Source organism: Tamandua tetradactyla, chromosome 9 (genome assembly GCF_023851605.1).
Source record: "Tamandua tetradactyla isolate mTamTet1 chromosome 9, mTamTet1.pri, whole genome shotgun sequence".
NCBI classification, from domain to species: Eukaryota; Metazoa; Chordata; class Mammalia; order Pilosa; family Myrmecophagidae; genus Tamandua; species Tamandua tetradactyla.
This window is the reverse complement of record NC_135335.1, coordinates 36,707,651-36,731,912: the sequence shown is the minus strand read 5'-3', so window position 1 is coordinate 36,731,912 and position 24,262 is coordinate 36,707,651. Positions and strand designations below refer to the sequence as shown.

At 43.1% G+C, this 24,262-nt stretch overlaps 1 protein-coding gene across 3 annotated transcripts in view; it reads left to right on the top strand.

Annotated features, from left to right (window-relative positions):
- Positions 1-22,136, top strand: part of SYN2 (synapsin II) — a 228,848-nt gene extending 206,712 nt beyond the window's left edge. For 2 of the 3 annotated variants that reach the window (XM_077116514.1, XM_077116516.1), the window contains exons 11-13: positions 13,765-13,825; positions 17,818-18,067; positions 20,647-22,136. In XM_077116514.1, coding sequence (XP_076972629.1) covers positions 13,765-13,825; positions 17,818-18,067; positions 20,647-20,782 — 447 coding nt within the window. In that variant the 3' untranslated portion in view covers positions 20,783-22,136. Of the gene's footprint in view, positions 1-13,764; positions 13,826-16,098; positions 17,737-17,817; positions 18,068-20,646 lie in introns of those variants that run through there. The other variant, XM_077116517.1, reaches the window with a different exon arrangement.
- Positions 22,137-24,262: the final 2,126 nt, after the last annotated feature.

Genomic DNA, 24,262 nt, shown 5'->3' with positions numbered 1-24,262 from the left:
CAGTCTGGCTGATTACAGCTTGGCTTCACCCTGACCCAACTTCCAGCTTTGGGGCTTCCCTGAATGTTTACCTGGGCAACTGGCCCTCTACACCATGGAATCTGAAGTACTTTAGGGATACTGTTCTCAAGGTGACAGTGACACCTGGTGGCCAGTGATGACCAAAGCCTCCAGGCTGCATAACTGTACAGCCCGTACTCCTTGTTCTCCCATTACCCCCCACACCACCGCCTCCATTTTCGGGCTTGGGTTCTTTCACCTGGGATCAGAGCTGGGCCTTACATCCTAGAGCTCTGGAAAAGTGTGTGCTGCTCCCAAGACTCCCAGAAACGAGGGAGAGAACTTTAGGTGGATAAAGCTTCCAATTCGTGTCAGTAGACATGGTGTCCTGGGTTCTCCTTGATGTGGCTGATCATTTTTATTTGCCATTACACTGTCCCCAATATTTTTATTTTCCTGTAAAGTCTTCCAGACACAAGAGACTGAACTGATAATACAAGAATTCCAAACACAGTTGGGCTGAGGTGGGCGCTGTTCAGAGCCCCTGCTTGGCTTGTGGATTAGACTGATAGAATTGATTCTAAGATTCAGCCTTTGCATTGATATACATATGGTGTCCAAGACAAAGACAAGCCTCTTCCACCATCCTGATCTCTCCTGTGAGTAACAATGAAAAGAAGCACAGTTAAATAGCAGTTGTCTCAGGAGACAAAATCTTTGCCTCTCTCATAGCTGTCATCGAATAGAACTGGTACCAAAGGGCAAACCTACTGAAAGACAAGTTTTGGCCAGGCATAAGGAATAGACTCTAAAACTGTGAGAGGAAATTGCTGCTCTGGGATGTAGTATATACGTGCCACATCATTGCTGAATTATTCAAGCAGAACTAGGAGGAACCACAGGTGAGGGCCATTGTGAAAGGATTGGCTGGCCTGGTGAGAGTTGTTGGAGAAGATAATATATATACATTTTTTTTGCATGGGCAGGCACCAGGAATCGAACATGTGTCTCTGGCATGGCAGGCTAGAACTCTGCCACTGAGCCACCGTGACCTGCCCAAAAGCAGATAATATTTGAAATCTCTTTCCAGATTTGAAATTCTGTGATCAAGGATATGTTCTAGCCACAGAACTAAGGAAAGGAGGAAACAATGAGAGTTCAGAATTGAAGAACTGAGGACAAATAGCATCTGGCCTCTAGTGGGACATTCTACCAATCCTTTCTTACTGGTTCTCTGGTCTAAAGAGATAATCAAAAACATTTGCAGCCAGGTCTTTCCAACCACAAAGTCTTGTAAAGATGAGGTCTCTTTAGTGTGAGATGACCCAGGCTAAGGAGGGAAATCTAAAGAGCCATGCAGTTAGGGAGTAGGGTATAATTGTTTCTCAAATCCCAAACATGGGAGTAAAAGGGCTTCACTTGAGCTTCGAAGAGGTAAATTTAGGACAAATGAATGGCCTTCCTGCTTCCCACAGCAGGGTTGAGTTTAAAAGGAATTTGTTCCCCAGTGAATATAAGCTAAGAATGTGATGAGATCTGAGGCAGGTTCAGATAAAGTCACAAGTGACTAGATCCCTGAACAGACTATTAAGGGAAACTGACTATTTGAGGCTGCATTAACTTTAAAGGGGCATCTTTAATCACTTGAAGCTGACATTCTGACCTTGGATGACCTTGTCCTCTGTTCCTCCATAGAATCTTGCATTGCCCCCATGGGACATTTCTTCTGTCCTTAGGTTATGAGACAGCCCCAGTCAGAAGATGGGCTGTGGCCTCAGAGCAGCCGCACTCCACAGGGAGGCTGGAGGAGCAGCTTGGGTGCCTTTTATAACCTCTCAGAGGGTGGAAAGGTGGGCACTGGTGACTGGAGGGGTGAGCCCAGAAAGATCCAAAGGTGCCTGAAAACATGCTGTCCCCTTTGCTCTGACTAAACCTATAACCTCCAAACCACATTCCTTTCTGCTGCCTCATTCCCCCTGGGGTCCTAGACCGGGGGAGTGGGGCCTGGGGAGCAGATCAGAATAGTTCTGTGGTGTGTCCAGCAAGGAGCTTGGCCTGGCCTCTTTTCCTGGGGCTAGACCCTGGGACCCTTTCCTAATTTCCTGTCTCATATATGCTGAGCAAGCACAGGCCATTTCTCCTCTGTGGAGGCAGCTGGACTTAGGCCAACAACTCTTAAGAATTGAGTCACTCGAGTCTTTCCTTCCTCCGCTTTCCATCCTGCCAAGGACCTGAGAGAAGAGCTCCTCTTTTCCAGCTTGTCTGCTGACAGCAGCAGGCTGGGATATTAAAGGTGCCTTTGACAAAAGCCTAGAAACTCTTACCACGGACTTGGTTTCTCTCCCAGGCCAGTGATTTCCTTCCCAAACACATCAAGAGTTAATATTTAGTCTTTCTGAACTGACTTTTGTGCCTCTGCAGGGACCTTACTGGGACCAAGTCACTGCTATTCAGAGGGCCTGGTACAGCCAGCCTAGAGCCTCCTGAGTAATCTGATTTCAGTTTAATTCTCCACACACTGAACTACAACGTACCAGGTAACAACAGTAAGCCACCCAAAAATATCTTCTCCACTGACACCTGAAATTCTACAATTAAAGCTCAATTCCCTTGGATGGATATTTAGATAATATTAGTGATGATCACATATATTTGCCAAGCACTTTCCACATCGTTATTTTAAGCACTGGAACACCTTTGTGAGCTAAGTTGGATTGGTATTTCTCTCTCTACTTTACATATTACCAAAGAGAATGCAAATAACTTGTTCAAATGGCATAGCTGGTAAGCGGGAACAATGGATCTTTTTGCACCTAGTTCAGGGAACTCTGCATAATACCATGCACTGTGCTTTATTGGGACTCCCACCAGAGCATAGGGAAAGGTAAGAATGGAAAGTGCTGGGTGTTCGTGACCCTGTACATGGGAAACCCTTGCTATCTTCCTCCTGACAGCCAAGTACTAGACCTGCAAACTGAAAGAAGTCTCGGAGCTTCACCAGCACAAGCACTAGCAGGATATCCAGCCCAATTAGCTTTGATGGAGGGCAGCAGTACCCTCTCCTTGCTGAGACCCTCCCAGCCTGTTCATGCATGGCACCTCTGCACTGGCACACTGATCATCACCTCTTAGGACCTTGGGGTCTTGCTGGGCCCAGGACTCTGGGGGTGGGAAGGAGTTGTCTTGTATCTCAGGAACGCAAGGAACAGAACAATGCATGGAAGGAAAATGGAAGCCCAGAGGCAGAAGAGCCTATAGAAGTCATCCGCCTGCAACCACTTGAACCCTCTCTACAGCATCTCTGACCAGAGCTTGCCCAGACTCTGCTTAAGCATTTCTAATGCCAGGAAGCACACTATTACCCAAGCCAGCCCTTGATATTTTTTCAAACTTTCATTTGACTGGTTTTGATCTTCTGCTAAGTCCTGGGTACTTCCACAGCAACCTCATTTAATCCTTTTCTTCCACCCTGCTGGGGAAACTGAGACTGAGAGATTAAATAACTTGCCCAAAGTCACATGAGGAAAGATGACATTTTTAGACTGCTCATTATCCTGTCTACTCCCTGGGCTCATTTTATTTTGCCAGTATCCCTCTTAAAAGAGGTACCCAGAACTGTGTGTATTCTCTTGTGGGGCTTGATCAACCAGAAGACCAAAGGACCTATGACCTCCCCTTGTTGAAACAGTAGGCTCCTCCTGATGCACTTCTAGCTGCATCAGATCTTTGGCAGCAGCATTGAAATTGACACCCTCTGAGCTCATTGTCATTCCTAGTCATCCTTTAAGCTGAGGTTTTCTTTTCTTATGCTGCAATAAGACCATTTATTCTCCTTCTTTTGTGTACGTTACTGGGCGTAAGTGCTGGACTTCACATCCTTACCTGAATCAGCCCAAATTTCTACAGGAAACTACAGCTCAGCCTGGCCATGAGTTTCTGCTTTAGGCTGGCTACAGGCCAGATTTTGGCAGTGACGCCAGAATGGCCTGACTTCTGTGGAATCCAGCATCCCAGGCAGCTCTTGGTGACTAGAGACAGATCCCATGGTAGCCAAACCCCACAGGGAATAGGCCCTGAGACCATAGCAGACAGAAGGCTTGTGGGAGGAGCCAGAATGTCTCAGCCTAGCAAGGGACAGTCCTTAGGGACTTCCTCCCTGTCTACCATAGCCCCTGGGAAGTCTTCAGTCCACAACCTTAGTGGAGCTGGAGACAGAAGCTCCCTAAGGCACCAGACAGGGGTGGCCAAGGCACATTCCCTGGCTCCAGACCAAAGGACTGACTCTGGAAGCTCTTCTCCTGAAGCTTTTGGAAAGGAATCTTTGAGCTCAGTTCATCCTTGAGAGTCTCACTTGCATTTTCTGTGGCTGGGGAGCTCTAGGGTCAGCCTTCATGGTATGGCCACCCTGTAAGCTCATCCCAGGGTCTAGAGTTCTACTATTCAAGCTTAATTTATGATATTTTAAGAGATTATGATTCTTTTAAGAGAAAAATACAGTTCAATCACAGAGTTAAGCCACACTGAATTTGGTTTAAACTTTGGTGAGCAGCTCTGAAAATGCTCAGGTGAAGGAATGAAAACTGAGGCCTAGCACTGATTGTACACCTGGGATGGTGTGCCGGTTTGAAAAGATCATGCACCCTAGAAAAGCCATATTTAATCCTGATCCATCTTGTAGAGGCAGTCATTTCTTTTAATCCCCATTTGGCACTGCAGGCTGGAAACTTGATTAGATTATCTCCATGGAGATGACACGCCCATCTATGGGCATTAATCTTTGATTAGAGGGAGATGTGGCTCCCCCCATTCTAGGTGGGTCTTGATTAGTTTAACGGAATCCTTTAAAAGAGGAAACGTTTTGGAAAAGGTTTGAGAGCCCCAAGAAACACGGGAACCCACGCAGCCAGAGACCTCTGGAGATAAAGAAGAAAGATGCCTCTGGGGGAGCTTCATGAAACAAGAAGCCTGAAAAGAAAGTTTTCTTGGAATCCTAGATTCTCAGGGTTGAAAGGAATCTTAGTGTTAATCTAGTCCAGCTCACATTTAATTAAGGAATATTCTCAACAGTATCTTTGTCAGGTAATCCTCTAACCTCTTCAAGAATATATCCACTAACAGGGAGCGCTCCCCTTTCCCAAGATAGCCTCTCCCATTGCTTTTACTATAGAGAGTTCTTCCTACTGTAAGTGAAAATCTGCCTCTGTGGGGCTTTAACCCATTGACCCAGGTTCTGTTCTCTTGCTGTGTGTTCTTTTTATAACCTTCTCTGAGAATACCATTTCTCTGGGAGGGAAACATCTTACAATATTCTTGACCACTGAGGTCATACACTGGCAGTCTTCTGTGGTACACGGGATGAACCCCTGGGAGTGGGAACTAGCAAAAGCCAGTCCATTGCCTCTACAAACTATAATTGTGTATACTCACTAAAGAACCCAGCTTTTGCTGTCCTTCACCTGAGTATTCCTCTCAGGGGAGCCCAGAGGAGGCTTCATCATCATAACTGAATGAAGTTCTCCAAATCCCTGGAATTGGAGCATACTGCATGGGATATTCCATCATGGGAGTGAGACCTAAGAAACAGTTGAGCCTCAAAGGAAAATGCCTCACCAATATCACCATCACCTATGTATCTTATTTAAAACCTACTGGGGCCAGGTGCTTTATAGATGTTAGCATATTTTATCTCACAGAAACCTCATAAATAAATGCTCAGAGGGATTCAGAGGGGTGAAATAACTTGCCCAAGGACTCAAAGCTAGTAAAGCAGATGCGGATGCAACCCTAAGCCGTCCTAACCCCAAAGCCCAAATTCCTTCTTCTTCTTAAGGCTTTTTTTTACTTTACCTTCTATGCCTAATAAACAGGCACATTTACTAGGCCTCAGTTTTCATTCCTTCACCTGAGCATTTTCAGAGCTGCTCACCAAAATTTAAACCAAATTCAGTGTGGCTTAACTCTGTGATTGAACTGTATTTTTCTCTTAAAAGACTTAGACTCTATGCCTTTTTGGATTTTCTTTCCCATTGTTGATGTTTGTTCATTTATTCAATGAGCATTTATTTAAACGTTTTTATATGCTCAGCCTTGTGCTTTATGATGTGGGTAAAATGACTGTAATTTTTGGATTTTCCAGCATATATCTGGTTTTCTTAAAAGCAGTTTTATTGAGATATATTTATGTACCATACAGTCCATCTGTTCTAGTTTGTTAGCTGGTGGAATGTCCTAAACCAGAAATGGAGCAGCTTTTAAAAGGGGGGAGTTTATTAAGTTGCAAGTTTACAGTTTTAATGCCATGAAAATGTCCCAATTATAGAAATTTCTAAATTAAGGCACCAACAAGAGTTTACCTTCACTTAAGGAAGGCCAATGAAGTTCAAGGTTTCTCTTTCAACTGGAAAGGCACATGGCGAACATGGCGATGTCTGCTAGCTTTCTTTTCAGGCTTCTTGTTTCATGGAGCTCCCCCAGAGGCATCTTCCTTCTTTATCTCCAGAGGTCTCTGGCTGCGTGGGTTCCTGTGTTTCTTGGGGCTCTCAAACTTTTTCCAAAACGTTTCCTCTTTTAAAGGATTCCGTTAAACCAATCAAGACCCACCTAGAATGGGGGGAGCCACATCTCCCTCTAATCAAAGATTAATGCCCATAGATGGGCGTGTCATCTCCATGGAGATAATCTAATCAAGTTTCCAGCTTGCAGTGCCAAATGGGGATTAAAAGAAATGACTGCCTCTACAAGATGGATCAGGATTAAATATGGCTTTTCTAGGGTGCTTGATCTTTTCAAACCGGCACACCATCCCAGGTGTACAATCAGTGACTATAAGTGTAATCACTGAGTTGTACATTCATCACCACAATCAATTTTCGAACATTTTCATTACTCCAAAAAGAAAAACTCCATACCCCTTAGAAGTCACCTCTCAATCCCTCTATCCTTCTACACAACCTCTGATACAGTTCTGTCTCTAAAGATTTATTTATATTTAAAGATTATTAAAATATTACTGTTAACTGTAGCCCATCGTTTGCATTAGGCATATTTTTCCCCGTACAACCCCCTATTATTAACTTCTTTTAGTAGCGATGTACATTTGTCATAGTTCATAAAAGAACATTCCTAAATGTGTTCTATTCACCACAGACATCACCCACCACAGGGTCCACTGTGTTATACAGCCCCACTTCTATCCTAGCTTTCCTTCTAGTAACACACAATCTTAAACTTCCCTTTCATCCTCATTCATACGTAGAATTCAGTGCTGTTAATTACATTCACAGTAATGTGCTACCATCACCTCTATCCATTTCCAAACATTTACAATCATCCTACAGAGAAATTCCACATAAATTGAGTATCACCTGCCCATTCTCTACCCCCATTCTAGCTCCTGGTAACCTATATTCTAGATTTCAATTCTATGACTTTGCTTGTTGTAATTAGTTCATATCAATGAGATCATACAATATTTGCCCTTTTGTACCTGGCTTATTTCACTCAACATAATGTCCTCCAGGTTCATCCATGTTGATGAACATGCATCAGGACCTCATTCCTTCTTACTGCTGAACGATATTACATCGTATGTATATACCACATTTTGCTCATTCGTTGATCGTTGATAGACACTTGAGTTGTTCCCATCTTTCAGCAATTGTTAATAATGCTGCTGTGAACATCAGTGTGCAAATGTATGTTCATGTCCTTGCTTTCAGTTCTACTGGGTATATATCTAGTAGCAGAATTGATGGATCATAAAGCAATTCTATACTTAGCTTCTTGAGGAACCATCACAGCAGCTGCACCATTTTACATTCCCATTACCAGTGAATGAGTGTTTTCTTCTTTCTCTACATCCCCTCCAACACTTGTAGTTTTTTTTTTAATGCTGTATGACGAGGGTCACATTTCACTCTTCCTCCATGTAAGTATCCCGTTGCAGCACCATTTGTTGAATTTTTGTTGCTTGTTTGTTTTTCTTTATTTGTTTTGTTTGTTTGTTTTTTTGGAAGTGCATGGGCCAGGAATAAAACCCAGCTGGCAGGCAAGAATTCTACCACTGAACTACCCTTGCAACAAAAAATTGTTTTTTTTTATTTCTTTTGTGAAATATAACACATATACAAAAAAGCAATAAATTTCCAAGTACACTTTTTAAGCTTTTTTATTGTGTAATGTAACAATATACAAAGCAAAGAAATAAAAAAGCAATAGCATTCAAAGCACTCTTCAACAAATAGCTACAGGATAGATCCCAGAGTTTGTCATGGGCTACCGTATGATCCTCTCAGATTTTTCCTTCTAGCTGTTCCAAAATATAGGAGACTAGAAAGCTTAAATGTTTTTTTATCATCACAATTGACTTTTTTCCCTTCTTTTTTTTGTGAAAAATAACATATATACAAAAAAGCAATAAATTTCAAAGCACGGCACCATAATTAGTTGTAGAACATATTTCAGAGTTTGACATGGATTACCATTCCACAGTTTTGGTTTTTTACTTCTAACTGCTCTAAGAATTTGGAGACTAAAAGAGATATCAATTTAATGATTCAGCATTCATATTCATTTGTTAAATCCTATCTTCACTGTATAACTCCACCATCACCTTTGATCTTTCCATACCTCTCTTTAGGCGGTGTTTGGGCTATGGCCATTCTAACTTTTTCATATTGGAAGGGTCTATCACGAATATGGGGTAGGGAGATGATGGTCTCGAGAGGCTGGGCCCTCTAGGTTTCAGGACTTATCTGAACCAGGAACCCATTTGGAGGTTGTAGGTTTCTGGAAAGTTACTCTAGTGCATGGAACTCGTGTAGAATCTTATATATTGCCCTAGGTGTTCTTTAGAATTGGCTGGAATGGGCCTGGTTGGGGGTTGGCAAGTTACGATAGGTAGCAAGGTCTATCTGAAGCTTGCATGAGAGCAACCTCCAGAGTAGCCTTTCAACTCTATTTGAACTCTCTCTGCCACTGATGCTTTATCGGTTACACTTCTTTTCCCCCTTTTTGTTCAGGATGTAATTGTTGATCCCACGGTGCCAGGACCAGATTCATCCCTGGGAGTCCTCTCCCATGTCACCAGGGAGACTTTCACCCCTGGATGTCATGTCCCACGTGGGGGAAGGGCAATGATTTCACCTGCAGAGTTGGGCGTAGAGAGAGTGAGGCCACATCTGAGCAACAGAAGAGGTCCTCCAGAAGTAACTCTTAGGCATGCCTATAGGTAGTCTAAGCTTCTCCACTACCTACATAAGCTTCACAAGAGTAGGCCTCAGGATTAAGGGCATGGCCTATTGACTTGGACGTCCTTAAAATTCCAAGTACATTTTAACAAGTAGTTATGAACAGATTTTCAAGTTTGGTAGGAGTTGCAGTTCCATGATTTTTTGTTTTTTCCCTCTAGCTTCTCCAAGACACTAGAAACCAACAGAAATATCAATATAATAATTCAGCAGTCATATTCATTTGTTAAATCGTATCTGCTCTATTATACTCTTCCTTCTCTTTAAATAACATATAAAAAAGCAATAAATTTCAAAGTACATCACATCACTTAGTTGTAGAACAGATTTCAGAATTTGTTATGGGTTAAAAACAATTTTAGGTTTTTATTTCTAGCTGCTCTAAGGTACTGGCGGCTAAAAGAAATATCAGTATAATGATTCAGTACTTATACTCATTTGTTAAACCCAAACTTCTCTGTATAAATCCACCATCACCTTTGATCTTTCTCCCACTCTTTAGGGGTATGTGGGCTATGCCCATTCTAACTTTTTCTTGTTGGAAGGGGCTGTCAGTAATAAGGGATAGGGGATAGAACTAGTTGATGTTCTGGAAGGGCTGACCCCCTCTGCATTTCAGGACTTTATCTGATCCAGGGACCCATATGGAGGTTGTAGGTTTTGGAGAGTTACCCTAGTGCATGGAACCTTTGTAGAATCTTATGCCCTAGATATTCTTTAGGATTGGCAGAGTTTTTGTTTTTGTTTTTCAAAGCCTAACAGTTTATTGGGATAAGAAAGCAAGGAAAAAAGATAGGTAGGAGAGCAAAAGACAGAAAACAGATGGGAAGCCAGCAAAAGGAAAGAGAAAATGGCTCCGGATATTTGTTCTTCGAGCTGTGTTTTAAAGGAATAGTGACATCAGGAGGGGAGGGTGCCTACTAGATGGCGTGTCAACCCTTGATTAGTTTTTGTTTTTTTTGATAGTGGCCATTCTAGTGGGTGTGAAATGATACCTTATTGTGATTTTAATTTGCATTTCCCCAATAGCTAATGATGTTGAGCATCTTCTCATGTACAAATTTAGGCATTTGTATTTCCTCTTTGGAGAAATAGGTATTCAAGTCTTTTGCCCATTTTTAAATTGGGTTGTTTATCTTTTTATTGTTGAGTTGTAGGATTTCTTTATATATTCTGGACATCACATATGTGGTTTCCAAATATTTTCTCCCCTTGAGTAGACTGCCTTTTCACCTTTTTGACAAAGTCCTTTGATGAGCCAAAAGTATTGAATTTTATAGAGCTTCCATTTATCTATCTTTACTTTTGTTGTTTGTGCTTTGGGTGTGAAATCTAAGGAACAATTGCCTACCACAGGTAATGCTCCCCTACCTTTTCTTCCAGGAGTTTTATGGTTCTGGTTTTTATATTTAGGTCTTTGATAAATTTTGAGTTAACTTTTGAATAAGATTTGAGATAGGGGTCCCCTTTCATTCTTTTGGATATAGATATCCAGTTCTCCCAATACACTTGTTGAAGACATTCTTCTTTCCCAATTGAGTAAACTTGAAAGTTTTGTTAAATATCTATTGGCCATAAATGTGTAGTTCTATTTCTGTACTCTCAATTTAATTCCATCTAACTTTATGCCAGTATCTTGCTGTTTTGACCACTGTGGTTTTTGTAATATGCTTTAAAGAAGTGTGAGTCCTCCAACTTCATTTGTCTTTTTCAAGATGTTTTTGGCAATTAGGGGTCCCTTACACTTACAAGTGAAGTTGATCATTTATCTTTCCAATTCTGCAAAGTAAGCTGTTGAAATTTTTATTGCAATTATGCTGAATCTGTAAATCAATTTGGGTAGAATTGACATCTTAACAATATTTAGTCTTCTGATCTATGAACATGAAATATCCTTCTATTTATTTAGGTCTTTTCTTTAAGCAATGTTTTGTAGCTTATTGTACAGCTCCTTTTCATCCTCGCTTAAATTTATTCCTAGATATTTTATTAATTTAGTTGCTATTATAAATGGAATTGTTTTCTTGATTTCCTTCTCAGCTTGCTCATCACTAGTGTATAATGATTTGTGCATGATGATCATGTATCTCAACACTTTGCTGAACTCGTTTATTAGCGCTGGTAATTTTCTGGACTTTCTATATATAGGATCATGTCATCTGCAAATAGTGAAAGTTTTATTTCTCCTTTCCAATTTGAAAGTCTTTTATTTCTTTTTCTTGCCTAACTGTTCTTGCAAGAACTTCTAGCACAATGTTGAATAACAGTGGTGTGCACTGTACTGTTGGAAATCCATGAGAAGATGGAGATGCGGTCTGCCAGAGGCGGACTGCTCCTGGCAGTCTTCTCAGGAGCCTCATTAATTCCACAGGATGACAAGACAGCACTGCAAATGACCCCTTTGGTATATGAGTCTCTTAAGTGCTATGACAAGATTTCAGAGAGGAGATCACTGTCAAAAGGGGCCCTCAGAAGGGAAGATTTCAGGGATGGAGTGCAACTTGATTTAGGCTCCAGGATGTGTTGGATGGGATTGCTAAGAAAGGAGAGAAGGGAGGGGACTCAGCCTAAACAAACAGTGGTTTGGCCTTGACTGGAAAATAAACAATGAGCAGCCAGGTCCAGTAGAAGAAGTTGTGTTTAAGACATAGTAGACAGACAAGGCTAGAAAGGCCGATTGTGGCCAAGCTGAAGCACATTTCCAATGCCAGTCTGATGTTAACGCCACCTGTAGACAATGGGGAAAAATTGGGAGAGCCACACAGACTGGTTCCCCACCCAGCTGCATTAGCCTCTACTGAATGACCTTGGGCTAATTACCAAGCTTCTTTGGGCCTCAGTTTCCTTATCTATACATTAGGGATGCTGAGAATAATTGTTTCTACCCTTGGAGCTGTTGTGAGATTAAGGGAGATACTGCATAGAAGTGCCCATCATGTTACCAGGTACATGGTAAGCACTCAGTTAAGTGTTAGCTGTAAATTATTCAGAGCAGTAGAGTAGCAGTTAGGGAAGGAGTTTAGGAGGATAATAGGTAGCCATGGAGAAGTTAGATTGGAGAGAGACAAGACTGAAGGATTAGGAGACTATTATAGTAGTCTAAGCAAAAAAATGATAAAGATCTGACCTGGGTTGTCCAAGAGAAGATGAATCGAAGATACTAAGTGAGAAAAACAGATGGGTCTTGATGACTGGACAGAATGGTCTCCAGATGGTTTTTTGGGGGTGGGTATTCCTAAGCCTCCTGGGTCCCAAGAGTACTTGGAAGAGAGGAATTTGTGATTTGTGAGAGGTTGGGGATTTTAGGTAGAATGGGCAGTCTTTGGTGTGGTGGCTCTAAGGACCTTCCAAAGGTTCCCTGGCTATTGCTGTCTGAAATTCTATAGCAGACTGGTTTTAGGCAGTTCTGATATTAAAAGACAGTGGCACTGGGAAAATGACACTTCTTCTCTGGTAGTGAAGCTGAAAACTGGCCTTAATCAGCGGGAGAGGAGATAGATGACCAGAATCTGAGGGCCCCTGGGGGAAAAAAATGAGGAACAGCTTCAACGTGGGGGTAGGACTGGGGGTCCTGTCACAAGGAGAAAGGAACACTGAAAGAGGAAGTGGGAGAATGCTGAAGACACAGCCCATTTTGCAGGCTTCTTTTTGACATCACCATCAGCCCACTTGGCAGCCCTTAGGTTTTTAGGGCATTTCTCCTGTGCCTAATTCAAACTTCAAGTGCTCACTGCCTTTATAAAAATGTTAGATAAACTGAAGTCACATGAGTCTTTGATCCTGTCAGGGCATAATCAGAATCAAAGCTGGAAGGAGAGAAGGCATGGGCTTGGAGCCCCATTGTTGGGTAAAATTTAATTATGCTGTTTGCAGGGGAAAACAGCTTGGCCTAGAGCACTTTTACATTAATATCTTACTCCTTCCCTCTGGGTAAGGCTGGTGCTGGGAAATGAATGGCTGCCCCCACCCCCTCTCAGGCTCCTCCCATGGGAGTTCCAGCCCAGCCCAAAGAGAGGGATCTGACCTCTGAGTCAGCCCCAGCATTGATCCCATCCTGGAGTTAACTCTAGATGAGAAGCAAGCCAGCCCTGTCTTTCCTGCCCCTGGAGTCACCTACCTCCCAACCCAGTCTCTGGAGTTTGGTGTTGACCCTCCCTTTCCTTCAGGAGCCTACCCCTGTAAGTACAAGTGGGAGTGCAGCAGCAGGCAGGCACCAGAGAAGAAGCCAAATGGTGTCAGGACTCAAACCTCCTAGAAAGAACAAGTCTAAAAGGGAGTTAAATGAAAAAAGAGCTTAAGGAGGTCTCAGACACTCCATATCAGAGTGAGTCCAAGCCCCGAACAACACCCCAGAGGCTGAGAGCCTCTTTGGCGTTTTTGGCTCCATAGAGTGCATGAGCCAGATCTCACTGGATCCCACTGCAGCCACACCACAGAGCCACAGGAGCTCTTTTTGGAATTCGTTTTGAATTTTATTATTATTATTTGTTATCTCTCTTGCCTTTTTGTCTTCCAGAGCGGGACACTTAAGGATCCGGACACCAGCAAGACCCCTCCTCAGCGGCCACCCCCCCAAGGTTGTTTACAGTATATTCTCGACTGTAATGGCATTGCAGTAGGGCCAAAACAAGTCCAAGCTTCTTAAAGTCACTGGTAGTTAATTTTTCAAAGCAGAAATTTTAAGCCAAAAACAAACAAAAAGAAAGAAAGAAAAGGAAAAAAAAAAAGCAAGGAAGGCGGGGAGGGGAGCCACAGACCCTCCCATTGGTGCCGTTTCTGCGTTCTTTCAGTGCTGACTGGACTGTGTTTTTCCTATGCAGTGTCAGCTCCCTCTGTCTGGTTGTTTACCTGTTCCTGTTCGTGCTTGTAGTGCTCACTTACGTTTCTCTGTATAACTCATGATTCCAGGGCTGTTTGTCAACAGTGTACAAAAGAATCGTGCCTCTCCCAAGTCTATCTTCTGAATGGGTTGATCGTATTTTTTAAATTATTACATAATGTGGGGTGAAATAGAAGTAGGGGGTTGGACAGGGGAGAAGTAAGGGGCACAAAAATAAAACCCAACTCCCCTCTCCCTCTCCTCAGGCGCAGATTAGCCCCACCCACCAACCCCACTGCTTGCAGCCATGAGTGTGCTTGGGATCTTTAATGAACTGTGCTCTTTGCTTCCTTTCTGCATGACTAGGGTGAATAGACGTTTAAGAGATTTTCAGGGTCTAAATTCCATAGCTCCATCCATTGAATTTGAAGGCATCCACCTTTTTCTCCATTTGCTAAAGTACGGTGCAGTTTGAGTATATGTGAATAGGCTGGCTGTGCTTGTAGAGCTCTTGTATTTTTAGTGATGACATGAAATATAACGAACAAACTGTTATCAGGAATGTGTTCTGTATTTTCACCTTTGATTTTATTATTAACTAATTAGCTATGAGACTTTTTTTTTAATGGGGCCGCTGAAGTGCAATATCAAAGTGAACTTGTGAATATTTTCTGTGTATTGATCCCAGTCCCCCCAAGTTGTTTCTTTGTTGCTGTTTCTGAATTGGCCATATGTATGCTTCTGTGGAACTGAGGCTGCTTTGTATTCTCCAAAGTTTTACCTGTATAGAGAGATGGTTCCTTAGCAATGCTGGTCCTAGACTGAAAATGTGGGAAGAATCAGATCATTCTGCTGTTGACCTCTCCTGAGGCATCATAACTCAAGACCAAATCCAAAATATTCCATTTCATTCAAGTGGGTACATTGCCTGTGCAACTCTGAGGTGGAGTCCCACTGTCCTCAGCCATTACTAAAGCCCTCTGGAGTCGAGAATGAAGCCTTTATCTCTCCTGGGAAGAACCGACTAGGTTTTAGCTTGTGTGTGTTATGGGTGGAGGCCCCATAGCCATGGCTCTGGAAGAACCGTCACGGGTGTGTCCTCTTTACTCCAACAAGCAACCAACCTCTGGGCAGGTGATAAGACAGTTAAGGAAAGCCAGGCCTTGGGTTCTGTGCCTCATCTCGCCATCTCCTGGCTAGGCTGGGAACAGGCAGCAAATGGCCTCCTCTAGAAGACGGTCTGTGGAGTTCATGCCAGCAGTTTGCCTTTTAGAAGAAGTGCTTCTGGTTCTACTCTTACATTCCCTCTCACCTCTGTACTGACGTGTCACTGTTCTGGATTGCCATGTCTGAGGAGTAATTGGTGTTGGTGTTATATAACACAATTTACGAGTCAAGGGGCATGTGCCCTGTGTTCTCCTTTTGTTGCTGGCAAAGTCCGAGGCCACAGAGAAATGCATTGAGTGTGAATGTTCTCGTGTGATCCCTCCCTCAGATGATGATGCTAGTTGTTGATCTGTTGTAAATATATACATATATGCATATATACACTTCCAGGTGGGTTGCATAAGATTCAGGTTCTTAAATACCTCCCAATCTGATGAAATGATAGAAAGGAATAAAGCAACATTTCCCAGAATGCAGGAATATTTTTAATTTTTATTTATTTTTGTCTAAGCGGTAATGGTGAACTGACAGTGGTGTTGCTTTTCTGCATGTTATCAATATGAACATCTAGGTGCTTTTCATGTGATATCCATGAGCCACAAGTATGAAGTTGCCATTCGAATTCAGTCAGGTTGCAAAGGGGTGTCAGGCAAGACTTCTCAGGTAGTGGAGAAACTGATCATGGCTCCCACTGCCAAACCACAAGCAGGCAGTGTAACCTGACTGCCACGTACCCTCAGGCAGCATGCTAAGGGACAATTCTGTGGCCTGGGGGACATCCATGTCACAGTCTAGGATTGCTGTTCAGGTGTTTTTGTACCTATTTATTTTCTGATGTTGTCCCCCTTTTTTGTACTGATCCAGCTGGGAGAACCTCAGCCAATGCTGGAAGTGTGATTGAAGTACCTCTCTTTTGTGACTCTCTTGTACAGCTTAACGTGCAATAAAGGAAAAGTTATATCTGTCTTCAGTGTTAAGTTGTAAAGTTTTTGGCTATACAAGTCTCCCTGTACAAATAGAAGAGCACTCAGGTTTCTGGTACAAGAGGCCAAGCTATCAACCTGCATTACTTTACAAGAAAGTGCTAATACAAATGATGTCAGACTTTGGAAAGGCAAAAACCAGTTAACGTGAAATAACCTGCTAATCTATCAAGAACCATCTTCACTACTCTGATTTGAACTTGGAACCTCTTAGGCATACTAAATTATGTTTATGGTTTTGCTTACTTAACTTACTACTTTTCTCTCATTTTTAAATGTAACTGACCATGACATTGATTGGTCATTGATGATGATAAAGGGGAGCTGATGCCATGTAGTGGGTAAATGGGCTGACAATCATGCTGTTGTAGCACAGACAGACAATTCTGCATCAATTGAGGGTGTAAGAGTTCTGGTATTTCCAGAAAACTAAGTTAAATCCCTATCCTCTGCTATTGAGTTTCTGTGAACCCTCTCCTTCTAATAGATCTATGATGTGGAATTGAGGCTGAGAAATTGAATCTCCCAGGGCAATTGTGCATCTCTCTCATTAGTCAATGTGTACAAATGGGGATGTCTTTTGACTTCTGAGCAAATCATAGCACTCTGGTACTATACTTACTGCTTACCTATCCCAGAGGAAGGATGGCCTTGTTCTCTATGGGCTGCCTGATGGTTTTCTGTCTTATGCTGGGAGAAAGGTATATCCTTTTTGGAACTCTCCTTTGCATATAATTCTTACCAAATCCCCAGGGGAGAATGGGATTGGAAATAATGGAGGATTTCACCACATTTACCTGAGAGGTACATCATGATGAACTCCTGAGGATGGTCCTGGGAAGAAAGGACTCATCTTGGTCATGGGGCTTGAGGTTCATGCTGAAACAAAGCACTGGTGGCCATGTGGAATGTAACAAATTAATGCAGACCTGGACTAGATGGAGGCCAGCAGCAAACAGATACACTCAGTCAGTGATCACCTATGACTGTGAAACACCTCGTTCTTTTACAAGAACTCTCTCGTCCATTATTATCCTAGAAACATACTACAGTCTTGTGAGATAACTAAGGCTAGGATATACTTTTTCATGGTTTTGTTCTTGGGGAAACCAAGGACCAGACCAGAGAAGTCTGATGACTTGCTAGACTATTTCTTAGGTTTTTGGATTTCAGATCCAGTGCTCTTTCCACCATCCTGTACTGCTTCTGCTATGTGAAATTTAGGTCTTCCCTAGGCCCCAGAGCAGAGTGGCCTGTAGCTGAGGATCCCCTGGGGAAGAGGAATGTGGCCAGCCCGCAGTGTGAGGGGGCATTTGTGGGAGAGCTCGCCTCTGATTGGGGCCTGCTTACCCCATGGTTTCATCTCTGTGCTTCTGACTTCTGCAGAGACTGAGTTGCTGAATCTCTGAGGACAAGCACATAGCAGCAGTGTACGGGGGGATTGAGGGACTCCTCTTGGAGCTCTTCAGAGCCTCGGGTTGCTTCTTGTAATAGTTTATCCTTTTGATAAATAACTAACCACACCCTTTGAGACATAGATTCTAATAAGGATACCCTTTAATATGGTTAAATTATGAAGTTTTTCTTGTACTGAACCTAGGGGGCCCTGGGCAACCCCAAGGAATGCAACCCCCAGGCAAGGTGCTGCCTCCACGCCGGCTCCCCCCTGGACCATCACTGCCACCTTCCTCCTCTTCCTCCTCCTCCTCTTCTTCCTCCTCCTCAACTCCTCCACGGCCGGGCGGCCCCACCACCCACGGAGATGCACCCTCCAGCAGCAGCTCCCTGGCAGAGGCCCAGCCACCCCCGGCTGCTCCACCACAGAAGCCCCAGCCTCACCCACAGCTCAAGTAAGAGACAACTCAGCAGCTCCTTCCCCTCCCCCTCTTCCTGCCCCTCCTCACAGGCTCTGGGCTCCAGAGCTGCTAGAAAGCACCTCCAGTCAGTCCTCCTACAGATACTCTGTGGTGGTGTTCCTTTGGAGGGGGAAAGGGTAAGCACAGTCTGGGTTGATTGGAGAGAGTAGGAAAGAGGGAAGTGAAAACCTAGAAGCTCAGACCCTCCCCTTTCTTCCCAGGGAGTGGCAGTGAAGCAGAGTTACTGCCCATCTTATTCTTATACCAGCTTCCCTAAGAAAACAATTTAGGGTGTTTTTGTGGTAGTGGTTGTTACTTTTAACCCTGCCTCCCACTCTTTTTCCATTTCTTCTCTCTCCCTCTCTCTTCTCTTTCTCTCATTAGAAAAATAGATAAATAGTAGATAGATAGATGATAGATAGATAGATAGATAGATAGATAGATAGATAGATAGATAGATAGATAGATAGATAGATAGATAGATAGATAGATAGACAGACAGATAGACAGACAGACAGATAGATAGATAGATAGACAGACAGATAGGTAGATAGGTAGATAGATAGATAGATCTTTACTGCGTCTGACTCACAGTTTAGGGTGTCCAATCATCAAGCCTGCCCAGAAGGAAAAGGGAGAAGTAGTTAAATCTGTTTCAACTTTTTACCTTCAGCTCTGTCAGAAGGAGGTCAGTCTCTGGTGTGGTCCTCAGAGGAGGGCCCAAGACCCTGAAGAACTCCATCCTCATAGGTTCTCTAGCTCCCAGCAGTAACCCTAGAAGCCCCATCACACTGTTCTGTCTCAGAGGGAAGACCCGAGGCCTCCCTGGAAAGCAGATAGCTGTGTTTGGGTAGAGCCAGCACTTGGGTTTCCCACCCTCTCCCTCAAGAACCTGAGATGCTTCTGAACTGGTTTCAGTGTTCCCCAACAGGCCTCTCTCATTACAGTCCCATCAGAGCTCCTCAGAGTGAGGTAATGTGCAATCAGTGAAGTCTTCAGGGAGCAGGAAAAAGGGATTTATAGTTTTTGGAGCTCAAATAAACCAGAGATGATCTACTCATGGCACAGACAAGGAAACAGCAAGAGAGATTCGATTAATTTTCCTTTTCAAAGCCACACAACTGGTTAGTGGCAAAGCTAGGCTAAGGGCTCCGTCTCCAGATTATTGCTTTCTTTGGGTTTTCCCGTCCTGTTTGTCAGGAGAGGCATCACCCTCCCGCTTCCCAAGCCAAGGGCACATTTCTCATATCAACTGCCCCATAATCTCCCTTCAACCCGGTTGTTTTCTGCGTGATGACTTCTTAATCTCTCCTTCCTTCTCATTCTGTGACTCTGGCCCCCATCTGTGGACAGATCTTTGGCTGTCACCCCCTCTGGGCCGAGGCTTGTGCCCTCTGCCCTCTGCCTGTGAATGCAGAGGAGCCCCCACTCCCAGCCAGCATGTTTGGGCTCATCCCAGCCCTAATGAAAGGCAGGGCTTCTGCCACAGGCTTACGGGAGAAGAGAAACCATTTGCAGTCCTGTTGAAGGGAGTTTCCTGGGTTGCATCCAGCATTTAGGGAAGGCCTGGGAGTACCAAGCCACCAGGAGAAAAATTCTGGAGCCAGAAGCCAGCAGGAAAAAGACAGAGTGGGAGTCAAGAGACAAGATGGGCAACTGGAGAATCCTGATCTCCTGTTGTCTTCTAGAATGCTACGCTGTGTCTTCCCACTACCTTCTTGCCTTCACCATGTTTCCTCTCTGATTCCCTAGGCTCTACAAGGAAAAAGTAAATCCCTAAAATGTGTGTGATTTGTATTTTTAAATTAGAAAACTACCTAATCAATTTATATCAGATTGATATGTACATATTTTGCCCCTGGACACCCTGAACTCCGTAGACCTCACATTAGGGTTCCTCTAAGGAAAGTTGCTGGAGAGTTCACGTCCATTTTAAGAACAGGGATGCTTAGGCACTAGAGTTTGGGGCAAGCCGAAAGGTTCTTTTGGAATTAGAGACAGACAGGACCTAGCAGTCATTTCATTGAACATCTATATTTTACAGATGAGTTAAGCCCCAGAGAGTAACGTGGCTTATTCTAAAGTCAAAAATGAGGAAGTGGGAGAACCGAGACTTGTTCTGATCCAGGTTCCACTGCTCGACAGTTGGTGGAAACTGTCAAGGCCCCTGGTTGCTACATTTCATCAGAGGGGAAGGATGTGTGATTCCTAGATCAGTATTTACCAGGTTGAGGCCTCTAAGATTTAGCAGGAAATTAAAAAAGAAAAGAAAAGAAATAACTCTGAGTCACCCTTCTTCTCTCCATTCTCCCTTTTTTCCTTCTCTTTTTTTCCCCTTCTCCCTCATTCCCACACTGCCCCCATTCTTCCCTGTTTTAGCAGCACTCAAGGTTAGGAAAAGTTTAGGGGCCTCCTGGTGTCCTAGCAGCACTGCCCCTTCTGGCTGCCACCTTTCTCCTTGATCACCCTGGTCTCCCTGGGGTGGGAATGGTTGTGTATCCCCATGTCACCGTCCTTCCCTGCCTGGCTGGGAACACCACCCTCTCATGTTCTTTCTGGTTTTTATCTTCAAGCAAGTCGCAGTCCCTGACAAATGCCTTCAGCTTCTCTGAGTCCTCCTTCTTCCGGTCTTCAACCAATGAGGATGAAGCCAAAGCGGAGACCATCCGGAGCTTGAGGAAGTCCTTTGCCAGCCTCTTTTCAGATTAGCTCTTCAGACACACGGGGCACCCGGCCTGACCGGGAAAGGCACCTAAGACGTTGACCAGCAGTCAGTCACGCTCAGTGGTGATGTCCCATGACCTTGACTTGTGTGGCCCCTTCCTCTGCCCTGTTGTGCTAAGTGATGTTGTGCAGCTCAGAAAGGACCACGTGCCGGTCTCAGGGCAGGTGCCTAACTAACAGGGGGCACCTGACATCAGGGAAGAAAGCGCTGCTTTCCTGTAGTCATGAAAGCTTCTTTCTGAGGTCCTCATTAGCTGTGAGTTTAGTGGCCTTATTGTGACAGCGCCGTCATGTCTTATTCTCCCCTGTGAAACCAGGGTGACCTTAACTCCTGGTAGCTTAACCTGGCTCAGATGCAGTGCTAAGCATGCCCCTCCACATCTTTAGTCAGTGCGACATGTTTGGGAAATATATACTTAACCGAAAGTACTCGTGACTCTGAGTTTTAGGAACTTACCTACACATGGATCCTTTTTTACACCTGTTTAACTGTTTGAAACACACCTGTCCAACCCACAAGATTCCTAGACTGCAGTTGTGGTGAAGCAGTTTGGGTCTGCTGATATTTGGGAGTATAAGAATCTGCAAAATCTCCATTTTTCCTTCCTCTAGAGAGCAGTCCTTATCTGTTTGCTGCAGTAAGGAGTATGCATGACCCTGTAATAGTAGTATGCCAACTTTTGTGTTCATCTCCAAATAAATGTTAAGACCTTTGGTGTAATAAAATTAGTAACATTAACCAGCATTTGAATCAACTATGAGGTCTCCTCTAGGCCACCCTTGACTGAGAGAAGGTATGTGAGGAATGTGTGTGTTTGCAAATGTAGGGATGTGAAAAGTATATGAAGGTGAAGACGTGTTGGTATGTGTGTAAATGTGTTTATGTATGAGCGTGGTTGTAGGTGTATACCCGTGTTTGCAAGTAGTTGAGAGTATGTCTCTGCTTTAGTTGCCATTTATTCCGGGCCTCTTGGTACCCCCCTTGTGAATTTCTCTCTTCTGGGATAGCTGGGCTTTCTTTAGCAACTCAGCATTTCTACCTACTGTATTTAATTCTAGCTTTCCTAACAAACATAGTACCCTTGTTCCACTAGCAGCCAAGTTAGACCTACTTGTCTGGTGCACCCAGCACCTCAACCAAAGCCCTGTTTTGGTGCAAGGGCCCTGGACTGAACTGTTCTGGTGAATGGGGGTCCCACAAGCCTGGCCTCCAGCATCGTGAAGGATCCTGCAATCGAGGGTGGTCTTCAAGGGATTTCAATCCCGACTTCTTCATGACTCTCCAGTACTCAAGAGTACATTCCCAGAGACCACAAATGCTGTGAAGAAAGTAGTACATCTGCACTGATAAAAATAAATCAATATATTAACATTTTATCTAAATAATTGTCCTATACATAACACCCATCCTACTAACTCAACAAAATACTCATCCAAATGCCACAATCCTGCTAACTCTTCTCACAAGCAGTAGTTGCCAGGAGGTCAGAGAGTGAATTTCTCTGGGACCAGGGTCCTCTTTCTAACTACCTCAGCTCCTTGTTTCCTGGGTTCAAGGATCTTGAACCATGCCTACTTCTTATACTTAAAAGACAGAAAGTAGAACCTCCTGGTGAGTTGCGCCAGGTTGGTGATAATCCTCCTTCTACCAGGACACAAATAATCGGAACAAACCAATCAAACAAAAAGGGAAGGTGATTTGCTTAAACTAATTGATCTTTAAGGTCTCTTCAGTCTCCAACCAAGAGTCTACATTTGCAATCACTTCTATCCCCCTGCCTTTAAATATATTTTAATAAAATGCATTCATTTAGTCAGAAAGCATTTGTTGGGCACTTACTATTAGCTAAACATTGTGATGGATTCAAAGAACTAGTTACAAATACCTGTATATTACGTTCCAGACACTTCTTTAAACACTTAACATTTATCAACTTATTTATTTCTGATCACAACCCTGCATGATAGGTACTATTATTATTTGACAAATGAGGGAACCAGGCATATCAAGTTCAATAACTTCCTCAAGGTTACCCAGTTGCTAAGGGGTGGAACTGGAATCTGAACCCAAGCAAGGGAGCTGCAGAATTCATCACCTTAACTGCTTTGCTGTACTACTTTCATTTAATCTTAGCAGAGGCAATAATATATAATTTTAGTAAACTTTGCATAATGTGGTAAGTCAACAAAACAATATATATACCCAAAAATTCTTCATACCATATCCACCTTTCATGTCTTTCTACTCCCTGACCCAGAGAAAGGAGGGGTGGGAGAGGGTTAGAGAGCTTTTTGACCCCTTGTCCTAAAGCCATGATTAACATACACAAGATACCTTATTCTGATCAAATATAACTCTGGTTCTTAAAAAATTACTCATGATCTTCCACATGTGATGTCAAACCAAAACCCACAAGTTGCTTATTTAGAAAATGACTCAGCCTGGAACTGCTGGGGTGACAAAATGTGGAGGCATTTAACATAGGTCATGCAGCACCCTAGTACAAAGGACATATGGATTATATCTAACCCTTAGTAATGGGGTGGGACTAGGGGCAGGGAAGTTCCATTTATAAACACTTTCTTAATAAAGATAGCCACAGGACAGAGATTGGGAAATTGGCTACTCACAATAATTAGCAAATATTTGATGATTTCCGAGAGGTTAGTCACAGTCCATTGTAGATCTTCAGTAGGGCAATTATGACCACTGTGCTTGGTGATCTCTCCAGCTTTGGGGGATTCCAAAATATTCACGTCCTCTTTCCCAGATTAATAGAGATAAAGGCCTCATCCCTCCCTGCCCTCATGGAACTCACCATCTCCTTGGGAAATAAAATGAATTCATTCCATTCATCCATTTATTTATTCACAAGTCTTTATTGTGCAATTACTATGGGAGGAATATAGAACTGAGTTAAGCAAGGATTCTGCCCTTGTGCAGGCAGCATATATACAAATATAGCATAAAAGAGAAAGTGGTAAGTGCCATAGTCATTCGTTGGACAAATAATCAAAATGTTAGACATCCATCAGCTTGTTAAAAAAAATTAAGTTGATAAGTATTGGTGAGGTTACAGGAAATGGAACTCTTCTTAAATATTGCTAGTAGGAACGTATATTGGTATACCCACTTTGGAGAACGATTTGGCAATACCTGACGCACAAAACCGATGACTCAGCCGTTCCACATCCATCTAGAGAATCTCCCAAAACATGTACATGACAAACCAAGTGAAAGAATACAGGTTGCAGCACTGTTTGTGAAAAATAGAAACAACCAGGCAGTTAAAACATAAATTGTGTTTTATTCATATTCAGATACTATATAGGAGTTAAAGACCTGAACTAAATAAAATGAGGAATTTTGATTTTTATCAGATCTGATTTTTATCAATTCTGATTTTTATCAGGAACAAGATTAAATAAGATGAGCCAAGTGTGTGTAAAATGGCACCAAGCAGT